Here is a 20,490-nt window from a genome sequence, read left to right as displayed (position 1 = left end):
AATAGTCACTTCTGGAATTTACAGATTCTACTTTAGGAAATGTATCATGATAACATCATGAAAATAACATGAATGAATAAAATGGGAATGAAGAAATGAATCAAATGAGGTAAGCTTAAGTAAGAATAATTCTGGAAACTCATATATAATGTGTGTCATTACTTTTAATGCTTTTTGACTCCAAAGTCGTAGCATGTTCTGCCACCAGTCAAGCCAATAGGAATATTTGAAAAAAATAGCAAGGATGACAAATTGAAGAAGGAAAACCTGTGTAGGCCAAGGCTTTTGTGAATCCCTAATTAAGAAATCAAACCCACAAGTAAGTATTCCTATACATGGCAAATATAAGATTCAGCAAAGATATTTCAATAAACAGTTTTATACATATCATCTGAAAGAAAAATTTGAAAATATTAGAAATGATTTTAATTTACCAAGAAAAAATATTGAAGAGTACTAAGAAATTTTCACTGGAAAAGTATGTGAGTTTGTTTTTCTCTAACCTGTTTTCTTGGTAACTTATGTCTTGTTTGACAAAAATTATACATACCTAAGGCTAGTGTTTATAGCTAATGTGGCAGCACTGCTTGGGACATAGAGACTTTTTCTTTCTAATTCTCAATAAAAATAAAACTGCACTATTAAAATGACTTACTTATCATGATTTATACAATTTTAAACTTTTCTATCAATAATACACCTAAAATGACACAGTAAAACTAAACAGCAATATGAAGTTTTGTTTTATATGTCTTGTCCAGTTGCTTCTATGAAACAGAGAGATTGTTCTATAGATATAGACATGAGCACACACATAACCGAGATACTAAATTCTTGAGAAGGAATATCTTTGAGTGTGATGTTATATCAAAACAGAATGTGTTTAGTATTATGATCATTTCCTGTCACTAGAAAGTATTATTCAACAGAGATTTAAAATTCAATGTAAGTCTCAGAATATTACAGATTTTATCTTCACCAAATTTCTTAGACAGAACACTAAGAATGATATGTTGGTACATTTTTTGTAGGTGTGTATATAAGCAGTTTAGAGGAAAGCAATAACAGCAATCATCTGAAGGTCTTGGCTATCATTTTTATTTTATAGAAACGAAAACTGAGACCCCAAAAAGGTAAGTGATTTTCTAATAAGCATACAGCAAAATTACAGAATGGCCACGACTAAAATTAAATTACTCTGTTTTTCATGCTAGCACTGTCTTTTGCCTTATTAAAACATGTGAGAACTCTACTTGTTACAGACTCAAATTTATAAGATCTTAAAATGTCACTGAAAAGAAGAAGCATTTCTTGAATTCTAGGTTTGGAAAACAATGGAGGCTGCCTAACTCTGAAATTCTCCTATCAACACTATTGAAAAGATATGGAAAAGATGTATTATCTATTACATAATAAATATATACTACATAATAAAAATGTATTACCCTTATATTCCCCACTATTAGAAACAAGATGTGAAAACACATATGCACCTTCAAAATAAGGAAAGATTTTTGAAGACTATCCATTGTAGAACCAACCCTGTGGGTGTGGAAGGTAGAGGAGGAGACTCTTTTGAGACTTTATGAAAGGGCTACAGAGAAATAACAGAGTTGGATTAAATAACTTTCAGAAAGACAAAGTTCATCAATAACTTCAAAGTACAGAGGAAAGTCCAGAACTTGGCAGCCCACAGCACAGATACAGAAGAGGGCCTGATAGTGTATAGAACTGGAAGTGGCAGTACTTGAGAAGCATACATTTAAGGGATAATCACATACAGACTGAAGGCCTGGCAGTGCTTAGTGATGGGGCAGTGAAGGGAAAGAAGAAAACTGAAAGAGGAAATTTAAGAATCTTGCAGAAACAAAGGTGATAGAAGAAATATTGACCTTTCCCCTCCAACACTTCTAACAACATCATAAATGAGACTGTCTGAAAGAAGGCAGGACTGATAAAGGAGGTTACGTTTGAATTAGAAGCCTTGTTGACTACATGAATAAGCATTTAAATAAAACAGGCTGCTTTCATTCAAAACTGCAGTGAGAAATCAGGAAATGAAAATGGTTTTTGTAAACAAAATAGCTCCTCTAAGGGGAGGGGATGGGAATATAATGGAGGGGGTGAACTTATTCAAAGTATACTGTACATATATATGGAATTATCAGAATGAGATCTCCATTGTATTTTTAATGTATGGTAAGTCAAAAATAAAATACAAATTTTAAAAAGTCTCTTCCAACTAACAAGCACATTACTATAAAAAATCTATACTACAACATACTATACCATAGTAAATATCTTCAAATATTTGGAGATATGAGAGAGATATAAGACTTTAATACAAAAGAAAAGGAAGAAAAAATAAAATGAGTTCATTGAACTGAGAAACTCAGAAAGAAAAAAAAAAAGAAAAACGCTCCTGGGCATTACTCAAAACAACATACGACAGGATACAGTAGAAACACTTGTACGCCAGCACTATTCACAATAGCCAAGCTCTGAGAACAACCCAGATGCTCTACAACTGGTCAATGGATCAAGAAATTGGGATATATATAAACAATGGAGGAATAATGACATGTGGTTTGAAGGTAAATGGATGCAATTGGAGGACATCATGTTAAGTGACGTAAGCCTGGATCAGAAACACAAAAGCTGCATGTTTTCTCTCATATGTGGAAGATGGATCCAAAGATAACCACATCCACAAAAACAAGTATGATTATATACAAACTCAAATGTAGATCATGTTTGTAACAGTGGAACTACTCTATGGAACTCAGGGAAAGAGGGAAAGGAAAAGAGAATGACAGAACATCAGTAATATCGCACAACATAGTAAAGGTAGAAGATACAAAGATGTGTACTGAAAGTTGTTGAAAAATGGGTGGGGTAGGAGGTAAAGGGGTAAGGGAGATCAATGGAAGGAGTTGAATGGACCAAAGTAAAGTATACCCACAGTGGGCATACAATGAATCCCTTTGCACATTAACTTAAATATTAATAATGAAAACTTGGATTGTAAAATAAGTACAGTGTGGGGGAGTAGTAGTGGGAAGAGAGAGTGAAGAAAGGAGATGAAGATGATGGTATATGGTTGATGGACTTCGTATACCTACATGAAACAAAACTAAGAAAACTCTTGCAATTTCTTTAAGTGGAGTAGGGAGGGGTTACAGGGGAACGATGACGGGGGCAAAGCAAATAATGTACAATTTAAGTAAATCAGAATTGTCACTATGAATCCTCCCTATATAATGGATATATTCTAATAAAAATTTAAGGAATAAGCTATGACTTATAATATGTTCATGAAAGAACACATCCAAGTGAAAATATAATAGCCTTAAAGCAAAGAAAGAAAATTTTAAAACTTGATGTTCAAAGGGGTTTCTCAATGTATGCCCACTGTAGGTATACTTTACTTTGGTCCATTCAACTCCTTCCTTACCCCTTTACCTCCCACTCCCCAGTTTTCAATGGCTTTCAATATACATTCTAATATCCTCTACCTTCACATCTTACGTTATTCAATATTACTAATGCTCTATCATTCTCTTTTCCTTTCCCCCTTTCCTGAGTTCCATAAAGTAGTTCCACTCTTACAAACATGTTCTACATCTGAGTTTGAGAAAAAAAAGACCAGAAAAAGAAAGAAGCAAAGTAGAATTCAAAAAAGTAAACAAAATGGAAACTAAGCAGGCTGGTCCAACATAAATATATATGATGGTCCTGATAAAGAAAATCAAAACACTGGACCAAACTGTTTAAAACTATAATATAATTTTTAAAAAAACATTACACAGGAATGAACCAGGGCCTCATGCTTCTTTCTCCCACTTGAGCTACCTGTACTAAGTTGTATATAATAAAAGATTTCATCATGGAATTTTCATATAATTTCACATAAAAGTTTTCTCATGACATTTACATACAATTTTATATGCCAATAGAAATGAATTAACTCATTAAAAGATAATTATAATAACTGCCAAATTTCAAAAACTATTCTGTGTAAACCAGAATATATACAGGTCTAAGTTGAAATGACATACTGCATGCCATGAAATCTGAGACCCAGTAAAATCAAGTTTGAGTCATAAAGTAGTAAAACCTTTAAACTTTAAAGCTTAAAGGGCAAGAACAACTTTTTCAGAAAAAAAAACTTAAAAATTCAAAAATATTTCAAATAAACTACCAACAGCCTTCCCAAAAATAATATGCATGTCAAAGCTGCAGTGGAGTAGCATTTTCAAGAAACATAAAGAAAAGAAAATATATGAACCAAGAATATTATATCCCACTAAACTGTTCTTCAAAATAGTTTTGAGGGCTGGTGGAGTGGCTCAAGTAGTATACAGCAGCTGCCTAGCAAGCACGAGGCCCTGAGTTCAAACTGCAGTACTACCAAAACAATTGTTTTGTAAACACCATAAATATTATATAGTGTTAATTTTCACAGGAATCTAATGAAAGCTAAGTCATGTCTAGTCAAAGAAAGGTAGAAAGCTTTCATACAATCACTGAAAATTTCAAATTTCAAATAGAAACTTGTAGAGCAAAGGAACAAGGATGGAGTAATGGATAGAAGAGTAATATGCTAACATTACATGTTCTGGTAAAACAGAATGCATTCACCTAATGTGGTGAAAATGGACAAGCTAGAATAAGATTAGGCAGAATAAACTAATGTTAAACATTAAGGTAACCCCTAAAATATTAAGTATTAAGGCAAGCATATAGCAATTCAAAATAAAATAATACAGGTAAAGAAAAAATAAATTGTCTTTCTAACTGAAAGTTAAAATGGCTTACATTAAACAAATATTAGCTAAAAAGGAAAATAGAAAGAGAAACTACAGAATTTCTGAAAAATAAGACAAAACATTACATGGCAGAGTTTATAATATTCATTGAAAACAGTTATCAGAGGAAAATTAATAGCCCAAAATATATATTCCAAAGTATGTACAATTGAAAATAAATGAATTGAATCTTCTATTCAAAAACTTGGGAAAAGAACAAAAATAAAACACAAGGGAAATATTAAAACTAAACAATAAAGAAAAATGCAAAATTAATGAGGCATGGATCATAAAACAGCAAGCACATTAATAGCCAAAATATTAAGGAGGAGCTGTGGTTTTAGTGGTAGAGCACCTACGCAGCAAGTGTGAGGCCATGACTTCAAATCCCAATACAGCAAAAAAAAAAAAAAATCAAAATACTGTTAAAATCAACAAAACAGGCAAACCAGTAACTACTATTAAAACGTAAAGTGAGAAAACACACATATTATAAAAATAAAAAATGATGGGGTTAAAATGAGTCATTTTTAAGAAAATAATCTAACAAAATAACTCCAAAATGGCAAAACAAAACTAACTCCAGCATAATTAACAAAAGTATTCAAAACAATATCTCAAAAAAGAATCAAGTCTGCATGGTTTAGTTAAGGAAATCTACAAGACATTTAATAATCAGGTAGTCTGAATGTGATATACATTGTTTACAACATTTGAAGAACAAATGAAATAAAGTCCACATAACTGTTATCAGGCAAATGCAATGACAGCTCAGTCTGATAAAAACAGCAGCAAAAAGATGATGAAGTTGAGGATACACTGCAAAATGCAGGGATAGTTAAGTAATACAAAATTTTTGATATAATTCACCAAATAAATAGATCCAAAGATAAAAATCATGATTATCTCCAAAGATATTGAAATAAATAACCTTTGACAAAATTCCTCATCCATTCTTAACACAAACTCCTAGTGGATAAAAAGAACAAATAGATGAATTCCCTTTTAATATGATTAAATATACACATGAGCACAAACATATGCACACACAGTCCCTTGTGACAGGCAGAACAGGATAATACTCTCCTACCAGGAGACTCATGCCCTACTTCCCAGTACCGTGAATGTGCCACTTTAATGGCAAAATGTTCTTTGCAGAGGTGACTAAATTAAGGATCTTGAGATGGTATAACAATTCCATGGAGGAGAGTTTGGAAATATCTAACAATATGTGTATGCATTCATTCATTCACCCATTAACTGCATTTCTAGAAATTTATCCTGTAGATGTACTCCAACCACATAAAAGTGCATTTGCAGAAGCTTACTCACTGAAAAATAATATTTGTAATGGAAAATTATTGGAAACTACTGAAATGTCCATACATAGGAGTTTGTCCAAATAAAACTACATGCAATTTGAAAACTATGTGTAATTTGAACTACTGTGCAATTTGAAAAGAGAATGAGAAAGAGGTTGAGTAACTGATATGAGATGATCTCCACGGAGTAATCCGAAGTGAAAATTTCAAAAGAAAACATGCAATATGCTACCTTTTATATAGGAAAAAAAGAGAAAATAAAACATGAAAAAGCACAGGGCAACATACTGAAAACAAGAAGTTGGTTATCAACAAGGAGCTGGGGACATGGGATGAAGACATACATGAAAATGCAATGCTCTTTTCAGTATAACTATATGTACTTTTGACTTTTAAAAATATGCTAATGTCCAATATATTAAAAATAAAATTGCACTAGTAGGGATGATGATGAGGAAATGAAGTCTATAGCCATAAATGAACTGGGAAAAAAGGCAAAAGGAAAAGTCTTCATTACCATTCTCACCTAAGAGCAAAAGGAAAAAATATGTATTCTACTACTTTCAAAGAAAAAATTACGAAAAATAATTGTTTATTGTTGGGTCTGCATTTGTTTAGGTTTAGAGAGGGATAAGAATGGAAAATGTATTTCCACATCTAGTTTAGTAGTAGAGACAAAAAATAAACAAATAAAATAGCAATAAGATCTGAGTTTTTGAGCTCATGGTTCTTTTTATAGTCTTAAAATTTATTATACTTTTCAACACTCCTTTATGGGCCTATCATTGCATATTTATTTAACTAAAGTAGTCTGAGAATTTAAAGTATGTTTAACATGTGTCAAATGATCATAGCTCTTAAAAGACTGCCTACACCAAATGTTCCTCTATATCAAAATAAAAGTAAAACTCATTCATCTGTGTTTTATTCACCCAAACAATAAATATGAAGCATTGTTCTCATATACACAGTCTTCCTTGTCAGTAGCTCAGATTACTTCACACAGATATACTTTTATTCTGAAAAGAAAACAAGGTGACTCAAAGACAAAGATGGAATAGACTATTTCATTTCTTGAGGTAAGATATTATAAAACGTCAGTACTGACATTATTGGTTTCTGAGAAAAAAATGAAGTGACTGTGTAACAACTATTTTAAATATAATAATGGAACTGGAGAAAAATCTTGTCAAAATGAAAGAGAAAAATTAAAAAGTGCAAAGAGACAATTAAAAACAAAAGATCTTTAAGCCCATGAGGCAAATCAATGTTGAGGGAGCAGAACAATACAGTTGCGTGCCCCATTGCAAATATAACTGTGAAGGGAAAATTGCTTGAGGTGATTATCGAAAGTCACAGTAGTCAATGAGATAGTAAAGACATTAATTAAAAGTCTGTTCTAGATTGCAAACGGAACTCTCAGCAAAGCAAACACAGGAGCTACATAATAGAAGTATGACATGTTCTTCCTATTCCAAAGGATGTGACAACCATCAGCTGCCATAATCAAAACAGAGGAAACAGAATGCTACTTGTCTTTATAATCTCATAAAGACCACCAATTAGGTGGTTTGAATTTATATGTAAGAATAGAGCCCAAACAATTTGTGCATTAATATAAAGTGTAATGATTAAAGTCAATAAATGCACAAAAATATCAATGTTTTCTAAATAGACAAAAAAGAAAAATGTGTATTTTTCAGAGATGGATTTAAGTATGAAAAATGAGTATTTTTCAGAGATGAGTTAGCAAAACTCACGGCAGGCAATGCCAACACAGTTCACCAGGATGGACAGAAATGAGACAATATTGTCAACCACAGCATCACATAGCTATCAAGAATAACATCTCTGGTTTGTGTAATGGAGAATATAAGAAGGCTGAACATATTAGGTCTTATACTAACAATAAGAAAAAAGATGTAAGAACTAAAAATAAATAGCCCATCTTAGATCTATCAGGGAACTGAAGTCAAAGGGCAATTGACTGTCCCCCAAATTGGAGAGATAAAAAGAAAATGAAAGACATCAGAACTTACTGAAGGTAAAGCCAGGAGCAGAAATCACAACTAGAACTATTGCCAGGGAATGAAAACTTAAACTATGATTAACAAATTACTGATGGGTCCGTGTGGACAAATCTGACCGTGAAAGACTCCAATGGGGGCCTAACGTTAGTGGGTTCTTACAATGAAGATCAAAGTAAATTCTCTTCATGTTTCTAGTAGGGGAAAGACAAAAGTAGACATTTTTAAATATACTGATAGAATTCTATTTTTCACAACACTTGCCCTCAAAGGAAACTATCTTACCAGAGCCTACCCAACAGAGATTCTACCAGACCTTAACTGCCATTGAAGAGGAAAAACACAAGCTCCAGCTCACATTCTATCCTTATCTGAAATAACTTGGGAGAAGGAAGAAAATAGCAAAGAACCATTTATGAAGATCAGAGTCTAGAGACACCAACTCAATAAAAAATTGGGACCTAATCACAGGACTTATAGAACCTTTTCCCTTCCTCAAACGTTACCACAAAAACCCAGGCAATTATAACTTCAATGTTTGCATATTTCAGACCTTATTTAGAAGTAAATATTTGATACAATTCAACCATAATAGGGAAGAACAAAATACAACATCAAAACCACATAAAACAAAGAAAATCAAAGACAGTAGAGAAAACTTTAGCATCTAACATCTACAGACATAGCAAACACATAATTGTTCCAAACCAGGTAAACATAAAACCTCACACTAAAGGCCAATTTACCAAAGTTCCTTTCCTGAGTATATCATGTCCTGCATTCAGCAAAATGCTATGCCACATGTTAAAAGACAGGCAGAAATAATGAAAACATACAGTTTAAAAACATACAGCAAAAATCCAAGATAGACTCATATGGTAAAGATACTCGCATTATCAGGCTAGGAATCTGAAACAATTATGATTAGTATACTAAAGACAATATCCAAAACAGATGAGTAATTAAAGCAGTGAAATGGAAACTATAAGAATGCATCAAGGCAGGTACTAGAAGCTCACATTTGTAATCCTAGCTACTCAGGAGTCAGAGGTCAGGGGAATCATGGTTTGAAGCCAGCCCAAGCAAATAGTGAAACCCTATCTCAAAAATAGGGTTAGAGGAATGGCTCAAGTGGGAAAGTACATGTGTAGCAAGCTCGAGGCCCTGAGTTTAAACCTCGGTACCACCACCACCAAAAAAAAAAAAAAAAAGAATCAAAAGAAAATGACAAAACCAAAGACACTGTAACAGAAGGGGAAAGTGGTTTTGATGGGTTCATTAATACACATGATAAAGCCTGAAATGGTGGGATTGAGTTTACAAAAATATCAATGGAAACTTCTAAAACGGGAATACAAATTTAAAAAAAAACAATAGATAGAACAGAATATCTAATACTGTGGTTTAATTATAAATGGAGTAACATGCACAGATGAGATTATTGGAAGGAAAATAGAGAAAAGATGGAAGAAATATGTCAAATGACAATGGCTGAGATTTTTTTCAAAATGAATTTTTAAAACCCCACCAAATTAAGGATCCAGGAATTTCAGGAATGCATGGCAAATACCAAAAGAACCTGTATCTAGAATATAATATTTAAGCTTCAGCAAATCAAAAAAGAGAAAATCTTGAAAGAAGTCAGAAGAAAGAAAAAAAAAAAATCAATCTCATTACCAATAGGAAAGCAAAGAATTACATTGACCTCCTCAGAAATTGCAAGCAAGAAATGAGCATAGTACTAAAAGAAAAATTCTCCAGACCTGAATTCTATATCCAGTGAAATTATGCTTCAATATAAAAGAGAAATAAAGACTTTCTCAAAGTTGAGTGAATTTGACACCAGTAGACTTGCTTTGAAAAAAATGTTACAAGAAGTTCTTCAAGAAAAACAAAAAAATAATACAGGACAGACATTCAAATGTACAAAAATAAAGAACGAGCATTAAAGGGAGAAGAAATGAACATAAAATATCTTATTTTAATATTATTAATTGTAATTATCAACTAAAGTATTAATTGATGTAAAAATAGCATTAATGTAGTGATTCTAAGTTTTGAAAAAGTGAAATAAAGGGTGTAATGTTACAAGGGATGCTGGAGAGATGGAGAATACAGTTATAAGTTAATTTACCCAAACTATGAAGCATACAATGTTAATTAAAAGTGACACCATTAAAAAAAGTTAATAAGTTATAAATGATATGTTTAGAGAAAATGGAATACCATTAAAGAACAGGGTAGCAAGTGGAAAACAGTAATAAATATGGTAGATATTAATCTGACTATACCAACAATCAATTTAAACATCAATCATCTAAATAAACAAATTAAAAAATAGACACTGTCATAGAGAAAAAAAAGATTCAAGCACATGTTGTCTACAAAACACATACTTTAAATATAAACAAAGGTGATTAAAGATATACTAGGCTAACACTAATCTAATAGAGTAGTTATAATAATTCCAGACAATAAAGACTTTACCACAAAGGAAACTGTCAGGGATGAATACACAGATGACATAATAAGGAGGTTAAATCCACAAGAAGATATTGCAATCATTAATATGTATATATTTAACAACAAAGTGTCAAAATACATGAAGTAAAAACTGATATAACAGCAAAGAGAAAGAAAATAAATCCACTATTATAATTGGAGACTTCAACACCCCTCTATCAGTAATGGATAAATCCTTTAGGCAGAAAATCATTAAGAACATGGTTGAACTGAACAGCACCATCAATCAACTGCATTTAATTAACACTTACAGAATACTTCATGCACAACAGCAGAATACACCATTATTCTCAAGCTCACATGGAACATTCATCAAAATAAACCATAATTCTGAGCCATGAAACACACTTTAAAAAATCTAAAAGAATAGAATTCATCCAGCATCTGCCCCTAGAACACAATGAAGTTAAACTATAAATTAGCAACATAAAGATAAATGGAGAACTCTGAACACATGGAGATTAAATAATATATTTCTAAAAACATGAGCCAAAAAAGAAATTGAAAAAGAAAGGGACGAAATTGAACTAAGTGAAAAGAAAATATAATGTGTCAAAAAAAATTTTGAGATACAGAGAAAGTAGTGATTAGAGGGAAACTCACAGCAGCGGATATATATACTAGAAAAAAGAAAGATCTAAAATCAATAACTTTAGTAACCTAGGAAAAGAGCAGTTATATTCAAAGTAGACATAAGAAAATTGTTAAAAAATATTTATTTCTATATTATTTATAAAATATATGTTCACTATACCATTACACAATATTACATTTAATATACTTATCAATATTTTGTTTTGCATAATCTAATAATAATATAAATATTAATTATTTTAGTAAAAATAAATTAAATTGCAAATAAGAATCAATAGAAAAAATCAATAAAAACAAAATTTGGTTCTTTGAATTATTGACAAATCTCAGCCAGGTCAGCTAAGAGAAGACACAAATTATTAATATCAAAAATGAAAGAAAGGTAATCACTAATGATAACATAGCTATTAGTAGAAAAATAAATTAATATGTTCAGGGTTATGTGTAATAATTACATGAAATGGACCTATTCCTTGACAAAAATGATCTACTGAAACTCATGGAGCAAGAAATCAATAATCTGAATTATGTCTGAATCTAATGAAGAGATCAAGTAAAGAATCACCTTCCAAAACAGACAGCACCAGGTTGAGTGATTCGTTGGTGAATTTTTACCACATAGTTAAGGAAAAAACATTACCTCAACAATCTCTTTCAGAATATTGAAGCAGAGAAAATACTTCCCAATTTGTGTGGCATTAACCTAATACCACACAAATTAATACCAGAAAAAGACATTCCAAGTAAGGACAATTAAAACCAACATCTCTCTTGAAAAACTGTATAAAACTTCTCCACAAAATGTTAGCAAATCAAATCCAATGCTATCTAAAAGAAATTATGCCTCATAACTAAGAAAGATGGATTTCAAATATAGCAGACTCTTTCAACATTTGAAAAATAATTTCTGTAATCCATCATGTAAATAGACTTAAGGAAAAAAAACATGATTTTATCAACAGAGGCATGAAAGTGTTTGACAAAATCTGATACTTCATTGATTCATGAATAAAGAGGGGGAAAGGAAAACTCTTAGCTAACTAGAAACAAAGGGAAACTTACTGGACTTGATAAAGAACATCTACAAAAATCTCTATAATTAACCATGTATTATTGATGAGAGGCTATACGCTTTCCAGTATAGCACAAGGATTCTCCTGTCACTGTGCTTACCTAACATTGTACTGGAAGCACTAACTAATGCAGTAAAACAAGAAAATGAAATAAAACATTTATATCAGAAAGGAAGAAACAAAACTCTTATTGTGCAGATGGCATGTTTACCTCTGAAGATTTTACAAAATAATCAAAACCAACAAAAATTCCTGGAAGTTATAAGCAATTATAACAAGGTTACAGAATGCAAGGTCAGTATACACATATTAACAGCATTCTCATATATTAGCAATGAACCATGGGGATTTGAAATTCAAAACAAAGTACCATTTTGATTAACACCAAAAAAGAGATATATTAATCTAGCAATGTACTGAAAAATCTGTATTTAAAAAACCTATGGAGTTTGGGGTACAGCTCAATGGTAGAGTGCTTAACTACTAGCTTAGTCAATTTTTCTATCACTGGTAAAATTCTTGACACAATTTAAGTGAAGAAAGATTTATTTGTCTCAGGGTTTCAGAGGTTTCAGTCCAACACAGTGGGGAAAGAATGACAGAACAGCTCACATCATGGCAGCCAAGAAGTAGAAAGAAAGGATGCTATGCTCTTGGACTCTCTCTTTGACTTTTATTCCATCTGATACTCAGTGTATGGGATGGTGCCACATCCATCAGGGTAGATCTTTCCCTACTATTTAATATTCTCTGGAAACAGCTTCACAAACACACTTAGAAGTAAGCTCCTAGGTGCTTCTCAATCCAATCAAGTCAACAATCAAGACTATCACAGTTTACCCTTTGTCTACCACTCCTTAAACATTCTACCTCTGACCCCAAAAGGGTCATGTCTACCTTATAATGCAAAATGCATTCAATCCATCCAAAAAAATCCCCATTTTTTAATGGTTCTATCATAATTCAAAAGTCCAAGTTCAAAGTCTCCTCTGAATTCCAGAAAACACTTAGCTGTGAGCCTCTGTGAAATCAAAAAGAAAATTATATACCTTCAATATTCAATGGCTCAGAGTAAATGCTCTCATTCAAAAGAAGGAAGGGACCAAAGCAAGACTGAAACCCAGTAAGGCAAACATGAAATACTTTAGCTCCATGTCTGACATCTGGGATATGTGGTTGAGTAATTTGAGCTCCACAGGACTTGGGGAGCTTCACCACTATACCCTTGCTGTTCACATTGCATTTCTTTTAGGCTACTTCATTTGGTGTATGAAGCTCTACTTCGCAGATGCTCTGTGTTCCTGGCAATTCCATTTACTGGGATCTCTATTTTAGCTTAGACTTCACCCTCACACAGCATCACTCTCTCAGGGGCTGCCTGCAGGGATACAGACCCTGTCACATATTGCCTGGTCTCCAAAATTTTCCTTCAAAATGTTGGTGGAAGCCTCCATGGACCTACAACTCTTGCATTCTGAATACCTGCAAAACCAGCATCATGTGGATGACCCCAAGGTCTGCGGCCACCTTGAGCAGTAGCTGGGTCCCCTGGGATCAGAGCTGCAGTAGCCTATGCAAGGAGGGAGTCCTAGAGCTCTCTTCTCAAAGTAAAGTTTTTCAAATTAGTTAAAACCTTAACACCACTGAGCCTGCTACAGATGAGTCTGACTAATCCCTGAGAGGCCCTCAGCACATCTTTCCTATTGTTGCAATGCAAGGTATTTGGCTTCTTTTTAATAACATTTACTCTTCAACAGCCACATTTTCCTTAGCCCAAATTTTACATGGGCTTCTCTGAGCAAACTGCAAATTTTTAAAGACTTTCTACTCTACTTTTTGCTCCCAATTTTTACCATAAACTTGGCTAAAAGCGCTAGCAACAACTATGCCACAGCCTGAATGCTAGGCAACTTGAAATTTCTTCTGTTGGATTAATGAATATGTTACTTTTGAACTCAGCTTTCCAAAAGTTTTAGGGAACTGACAGAATGTTGACAAGTTCTTTGTGAAAACATAACATGAATGGCCCCAAGTCCAATTCCCAATAGAGTTTTCATTCACATCTGAAACCTCAACAGGACAGTGTCTACTCCCCACATTCCTTTCAGCATTCCCATCCTCCAAACTCCCAACAAAATCACTCATTATGTTCTGTTTTCAGTATTATAGGGCTTCTCTAGTCTGAATTTCCAAACTTTTCCAAATTCCTCCCACAAACGAGTTCCAAAGTTTTAAGAACCACATAATTAGGTTTAGTCACAGCAACAACTTCACTTCTTGGTTCCAATTTTCTATATTAGTCAGTTTTTCACCACTGTGACACTCCTGAGCAAAATCACTTAAGGGAGGAAAGATTTATTTCACCTCATGATTTTACAGTTTTCTGTCTATCATGCTAGAAAGGGTACAGCAGAGGAGCTCACATATTGAAGGGTAGGAAGCAGAGAGAAAATGACTGCACTACCTGATTTTCTCCTTTTTTCTCTTTTATTCCATCAGGACTCCCAGACTGTGAGGTGGTGATATCTACATTCTGGACAGGTCTTTTCTCTCTGGAAAAACCCTCACAAACACACCCAAGGTGTGCCTTACCAGGATTCTAGGTGCTTCTTGATGAAGTCAAGTTGACAATCAAGATTAACTGTGCACAAGGCCTTGTGGGTTTGATATTCAGCACTAGGGAAAAAAAAGAGAACTATACAACTCTGACACAGAAGAGACTTTCTCTCTCTTCTCCTCTGCTTCTTTTGCTTTTTTGCTTTTTCTTTCTAAGTGAGGACACAGGAAGAAGATGGCTTTCTAAAAGCCAGGAGGAGAACCTTTATCGGGAACCAAATCAACCTACACCTTGATTTTAGGCTTTCCAGTCTCCATAATATGTAAATATGCCTCTGTAGTTTTAGTCCCCGATCTATGGTGTACATGTCTAGCCCTGTATTTGATTCCTTTCTTTCGCTTTGTGGGAAGTGACACTGTAAATGAGCACCCATATATGATATCTCTTTGGACACACTTCTATTATTTCCTTGGGATTCAGTCTTTAAAACAGTGGGTTAGGGAGTGAACATTTTAAAGCTGTGAACATTTGAAGAATATTGTCAGCTTGCAACCTAGATATGTCAGGTGCTCTGACTTCCCAACAATAATGCGAGAGTCTTTTGGCTCTTTGTTTATAGCTCTTGCCTCGTAATATACTTTTTTCTTTTCTTCTTCATTTGGAGTAGCTTTGGAAGTCCTATATCAAAGCCTTGTATTGCACAGATGAATTATTGCTGACCCATTTGCATTTTCTCAAGGGGATTGCTGAGAGTTCATTTTGCTTCTTGTATTAATTGCATAAGGCCAAAATGGAACCCCATATATCATCAGATATTGAGAAAAATCATAACAACTTGTACAGAGTGATATTTGACTTTGTATCTCCATGAAAAATGAAATAAAAACCTGCCTAACTGCTGGTGCATTGTTAAAATGTTCAGATAAATTATTTGATTCATAAATAAATAATTTTAACTTTTATGATAATGGAGAAGAGGAAAGGTGGTATGAGACTTTCTGAATATGCCAATAATTCATCCTCTTGGAGCCAAAATAAACAGCATGAGGAATTAAATGATGAAAAAAAAAAACAGCCTGTCTTAGTAAGTTGAATGCTATAACAAAGTATGATAGACTAGGTGGTGTCTTATCAGCAACAGAATGTTATTTCTTACAGTTCTGCCTGGAAGACTTAATCTGGCATGGTCAGAATTTGGTTAAGATCTTTCTATCATGTTGCAGAATGTGACTTCTCATTGTATCCTAACATGGCATAAGGAAAGCAAGAGCAAGTTCTTATGAGTCTTCTTATAAAGATACCCAAATCATTTGTGAGAGCTCCACCTCCTTGTCCTAATTACCCCCCAAAAACCTCACCTCCTAATAACATCTCATTTCCAGTTGGAATTTCAGCATATGATTTGGGGAACACAAACATTTAGTCTTTAATACAACTGGAGCAAAGACAGTCCACACTAATGTAATATGTTAATAATAGGGGAAATGGTGGTGAGGGAGTATCTGGGAATTATCTGTACTTTCAATTTTTCTGTAGACTGAAACTGATCAGAAAACTAAAGTCTGTTTTTAAAAACACGTTAAAAGCAAGCACATTAAATGAAATGAAAAATTTCCATGTAAAGCTCACTGAATAAACACAGTATGGAATATTAAGAAAATAATACAGAATCCTACATAAGCATTCAAATAAATCACCCCAATCATTTGCTTAATCTTTTGGACTTTACAGAGATGGGTAAAAAAGGTTGCAAATCACTCTTCAGTGTACTTTCTATTGTATCTGGCATAAATCAGAAAGAAGTATCAAAGATAAAATATAATTATTTGTGAAGTCCTGTGAGGAAAGATGCAACCATCATTTTATTTTGTTCATAAATAGCAGAGGTCATCTGTGAATCTCAAAAAATAATGATAAGGATGAATTCTAGAGACCAGCATGAAATAAGTCATTTGGGAATTTAAATATTATTGAAAAGTATCTCATTTGGGATGAAACTTAGTAATATATCAATACTCCCATTTATGACCTGCAGAAAAATTAAGTCTTTCTATATTTCATGAAATTTTAGACTATAATTTTAAAAATATAATAATATATAATTTTGAAATCTAAACTTTTGATTTTAAGAGTATATTCCCTTTACAGATAGATGATTCTCATTATTGCTGATGTAAATTCATTTTTGTATTAAAGCAATACCAAAAAAATGTGCTCTTAGATTAACTTTTGATACTATTATTAATTCAAAAATTCTACAACTCAGAAGTGAAAGAAAATTCACAATTTCTGAAAACAGAAATAACTGAAAACAAAACAAAAAGAAACCTTTAAAGACAAAATTCTTATTATAAAGAACCACTTGGTTCTATTGTTACAAAAGACTATGCTTACACTAGTTGTTCTCTTGACATAATGTAGAAACATTTGAGGTACTTTCTATGACTATACCAGTACTTACTCAAGAACTTAGCACATTGGCTGCCTTAGACTATGAAAGCTCTAGCATTTCAAAGTGAAAATGATAATTCCTTAAATGAAACTTAAAAATTCAAATTACAAACTCCATTTCAATTTCCATTTGTAGAAAATCATAAAGAAACCTTATAAAATTTCATGGCAAATATTCTAGATCAATCAAGACAAGCACTGAAGACTTCCTACCTTAATAGAGCATTTTTTCCATCACTTCTTGTGCACCAAACCTGCCGGGTTTGGTAACCTATCTCTGTGTCCCAGGGCTGGGAATGGTGATGTGCTTTGTAACTTTGTTGTCTAAAGGTCACTTGCTTCTTTGAATCAGAGCTAAAATCCAGAGCAGTTCTTCCATTGAAGTTAATTTCTTTAAGATGAGGGAGTCTACATTTACTCCATGATCCGACTTTAAGGCTGAAGGTGTAGTCCTCTTCCCCAAGAGGACAGGAAATGGGAGTATCACAGGCTCTTGACTCAGTCAGATTTGGACATTGCAAACCACCATAAAGAGGAGGTGCAATGACCACCCTAGTTCTATGCTGCAATTTCTTCTCACATCCTTTGCTGCACTTGGACCATGGTGAGAACTCAGATACAACACAATCCCGGGGGCAGGGAATGAGGCAAGCTTGCTCTGTGGGGGGTTGAGGAGCAAAGTGTTCACAGATTTCACTTGCAACCATGGTTCTATTCAGCTTCTGCAGGCAGCGCACGGTCCGGTGCTGCAGCCCGTGCTGAGCAGTCACACAGTCTGCAGTTCTAGGCTTGCCTTCGCCATGAGCATAAGGAACAAGCACACAGTGGTGCCAATCAGAAACCTCCCAATGGAAGAGGTCACTGTGCCAGTCACAGACTCGGAAACAACTTCTTTCCTTTGGAGGCCTGTCACTCTCATCACAGTTAGACAAGGGACTTGTCCACCCTTCAATGTGAAAACACCACACAGCTCGACTCTGGACTCCTCCTGGCCCACAGTCTCCTGTACACCTTCCCCAGGGACCTACAGGTAGAAAAACAAGGATGTAGATAACTCAGAGATTGCATTCAGCACCTTCCATTGGAAATAGAGGTCAATCAACATATTACCCAAGGCAATATTAAGAAATTACAAATTTTGTGTGGAATGGAGATAGCAAAATTTATGACGAGGAATTAAACTATCAGTTTTCTTTTGTTGAAATCCCATTCCATCCCTGATCAGCAATGTAAACTTACAAGAATTACTTCAACTTACTAAGTTTTATTCCCTTGCCTATATAAGGAAAAGATAATAAAAGCACTGACAAGTAGAGCTACTCTGAGGATCAATGATATAATGTGGTGTCAGACAGACAATACCATTTAATAAATGATTGGTACCATTATGATTATTGTGCTCCAAAGCCGATATAGCTAACTCAATATTAATACTTTCTAGTTAGGCAGTGTTTCACCTAAAAGAAAAGCCCCAAAGCCAGGATTTTAATAAAGCAAGATTTTTCATGTTTCCAGTCTTTCAGCTCATATCCTATGAAGCTCAAAAGAAAAATATGTTTTCTTTTTTAAAACTTGCCAAAGTATCCTAAATATATTTTTGTTTTCTAAATAATTGCCCTCAGTTTTGTTTAGTGCTTGCATTAAATCACATGAAGAAAAAACACTTGTTTTGGGAAAAAAGTAGGTAGTAAAGGAAGCAATGAATTTTCTATGGAAATTCTATCCCTAGAATTCTTGAAAAGTACCCTCTTTTGATTTCTTTAACCTCTCATCATGTTGCCCAGACTAGGCTCCAAATCCTGGGCTCAAGCAATCCTCGTGCCTCTGCTTCCCAAAGCTAGGACTATAGACATGTGCCACCATGCCCAGCTGGTTTTGATTTCTGATGGGTATTGACTCTAGGTCATACCTTATAAAAATGCCAAATATTTTAATTAATTAATTAATTAAAACAGACAGCTGAGAGAGTTGTCTACTGATGTTTATTATGTTTTGCATCTCATCTGTTGACATATCAGCCAAAATCAGCTAAAGGTTGATCATGTATCTTTTCATAGCGACAAGAAGTCATACTTTGTGTTAAGTAAAAAAAAATAGTTCTTTCCCTTTCACTTTATGAAAATATGTAATCTGAACTTGAAAAAGTTTTAAGTTACCTAGGTAACTTCTGCTGCTATACCAGGATTCTGTTTGATGGTCTTTAAGGCATCTCACCAACTGACAAGCATATTGACTAACAAATGCTAGAGAAAGAAGATACATTTTTATCTGTCTTTCTCTGATTTTGACCAGCAATCCCAAATGCCACTTAATTACCTCCAGAAAATTATTTTCATTTGCATCCATTACATCTGTAGGAAGAGTAGGCATGTAGGCATGTACATAGTTCCATGTACTGAGGAAGTGACAAGTATCCGTAAAGAAAAAGGTATCTGCATTTGAAGTCACATGCTACAGTTGGGATTACTCATTTTAGCAGAAAAATAGTAGCAGGTTCTAATGTTCATAGTCATCCTAGTTCTTTCTCACATCCCTCTTCTAGACAAGTACACCTAGCATTCTTACCAATACTGAGCCAGGCTATATTGATGATGACTTCTGTCACTTCGTAAAAGATGTCAAGATAGGAAATATGTTCACCTTTTTTGCAGTGTTCACACACTACAGATTTTTCTTGCTGAAACAAAATGGCAGGTTCATTGGAGTAATTCAGTTTTTCTCAGCAAAATACCCTTGGGTTTGCCCACTCATCCCCTGGTATGTTGTCTCTCATTGACTGCTTATGATACAGTGGAACTGCATGCAAAATGATGCTCCCAACACTGGCTAATTTAATCAACTAAATGAGTTCTGGTGATGTATTCATACACTACCTAAGTTTTTTATACTGCAAATTGAGATATTCATTGTTAACATGAAAGTGAACTACATTCTCTATAGTCCAGATCTTCTGTACTAAGTTTCAGCTTAACTATTCCATCCATTGTCCATTATGTCAGGTTATACTTGAAAATGTTTATTATTTTAAAAAGACCCACAGCTACTCAGTAAAGGAATATTTCAGAAACATGACTGCAGTGAACTTTAAAATCTAAAATCAGACCAGGCTCAGGTCGTTTATTCATGTCTATGATT

General features: G+C 33.7%; 1 protein-coding gene across 1 annotated transcript in view; it reads right to left on the bottom strand.

Annotated features, from left to right (window-relative positions):
• The window catches only part of Thsd7b (thrombospondin type 1 domain containing 7B), an 809,913-nt gene that overhangs the window by 517,665 nt on the left and 271,758 nt on the right, over positions 1-20,490 (bottom strand). The window contains exon 3 of the mRNA XM_074070650.1: positions 17,569-18,379. Coding sequence (XP_073926751.1) covers positions 17,569-18,379 — 811 coding nt within the window. The remainder of the gene's footprint in view (positions 1-17,568; positions 18,380-20,490) is intronic.

Source organism: Castor canadensis, chromosome 4 (genome assembly GCF_047511655.1).
Source record: "Castor canadensis chromosome 4, mCasCan1.hap1v2, whole genome shotgun sequence".
Classification (NCBI taxonomy): Eukaryota; Metazoa; Chordata; class Mammalia; order Rodentia; family Castoridae; genus Castor; species Castor canadensis.
This window is presented reverse-complemented; position numbering and strand designations above follow the sequence as displayed.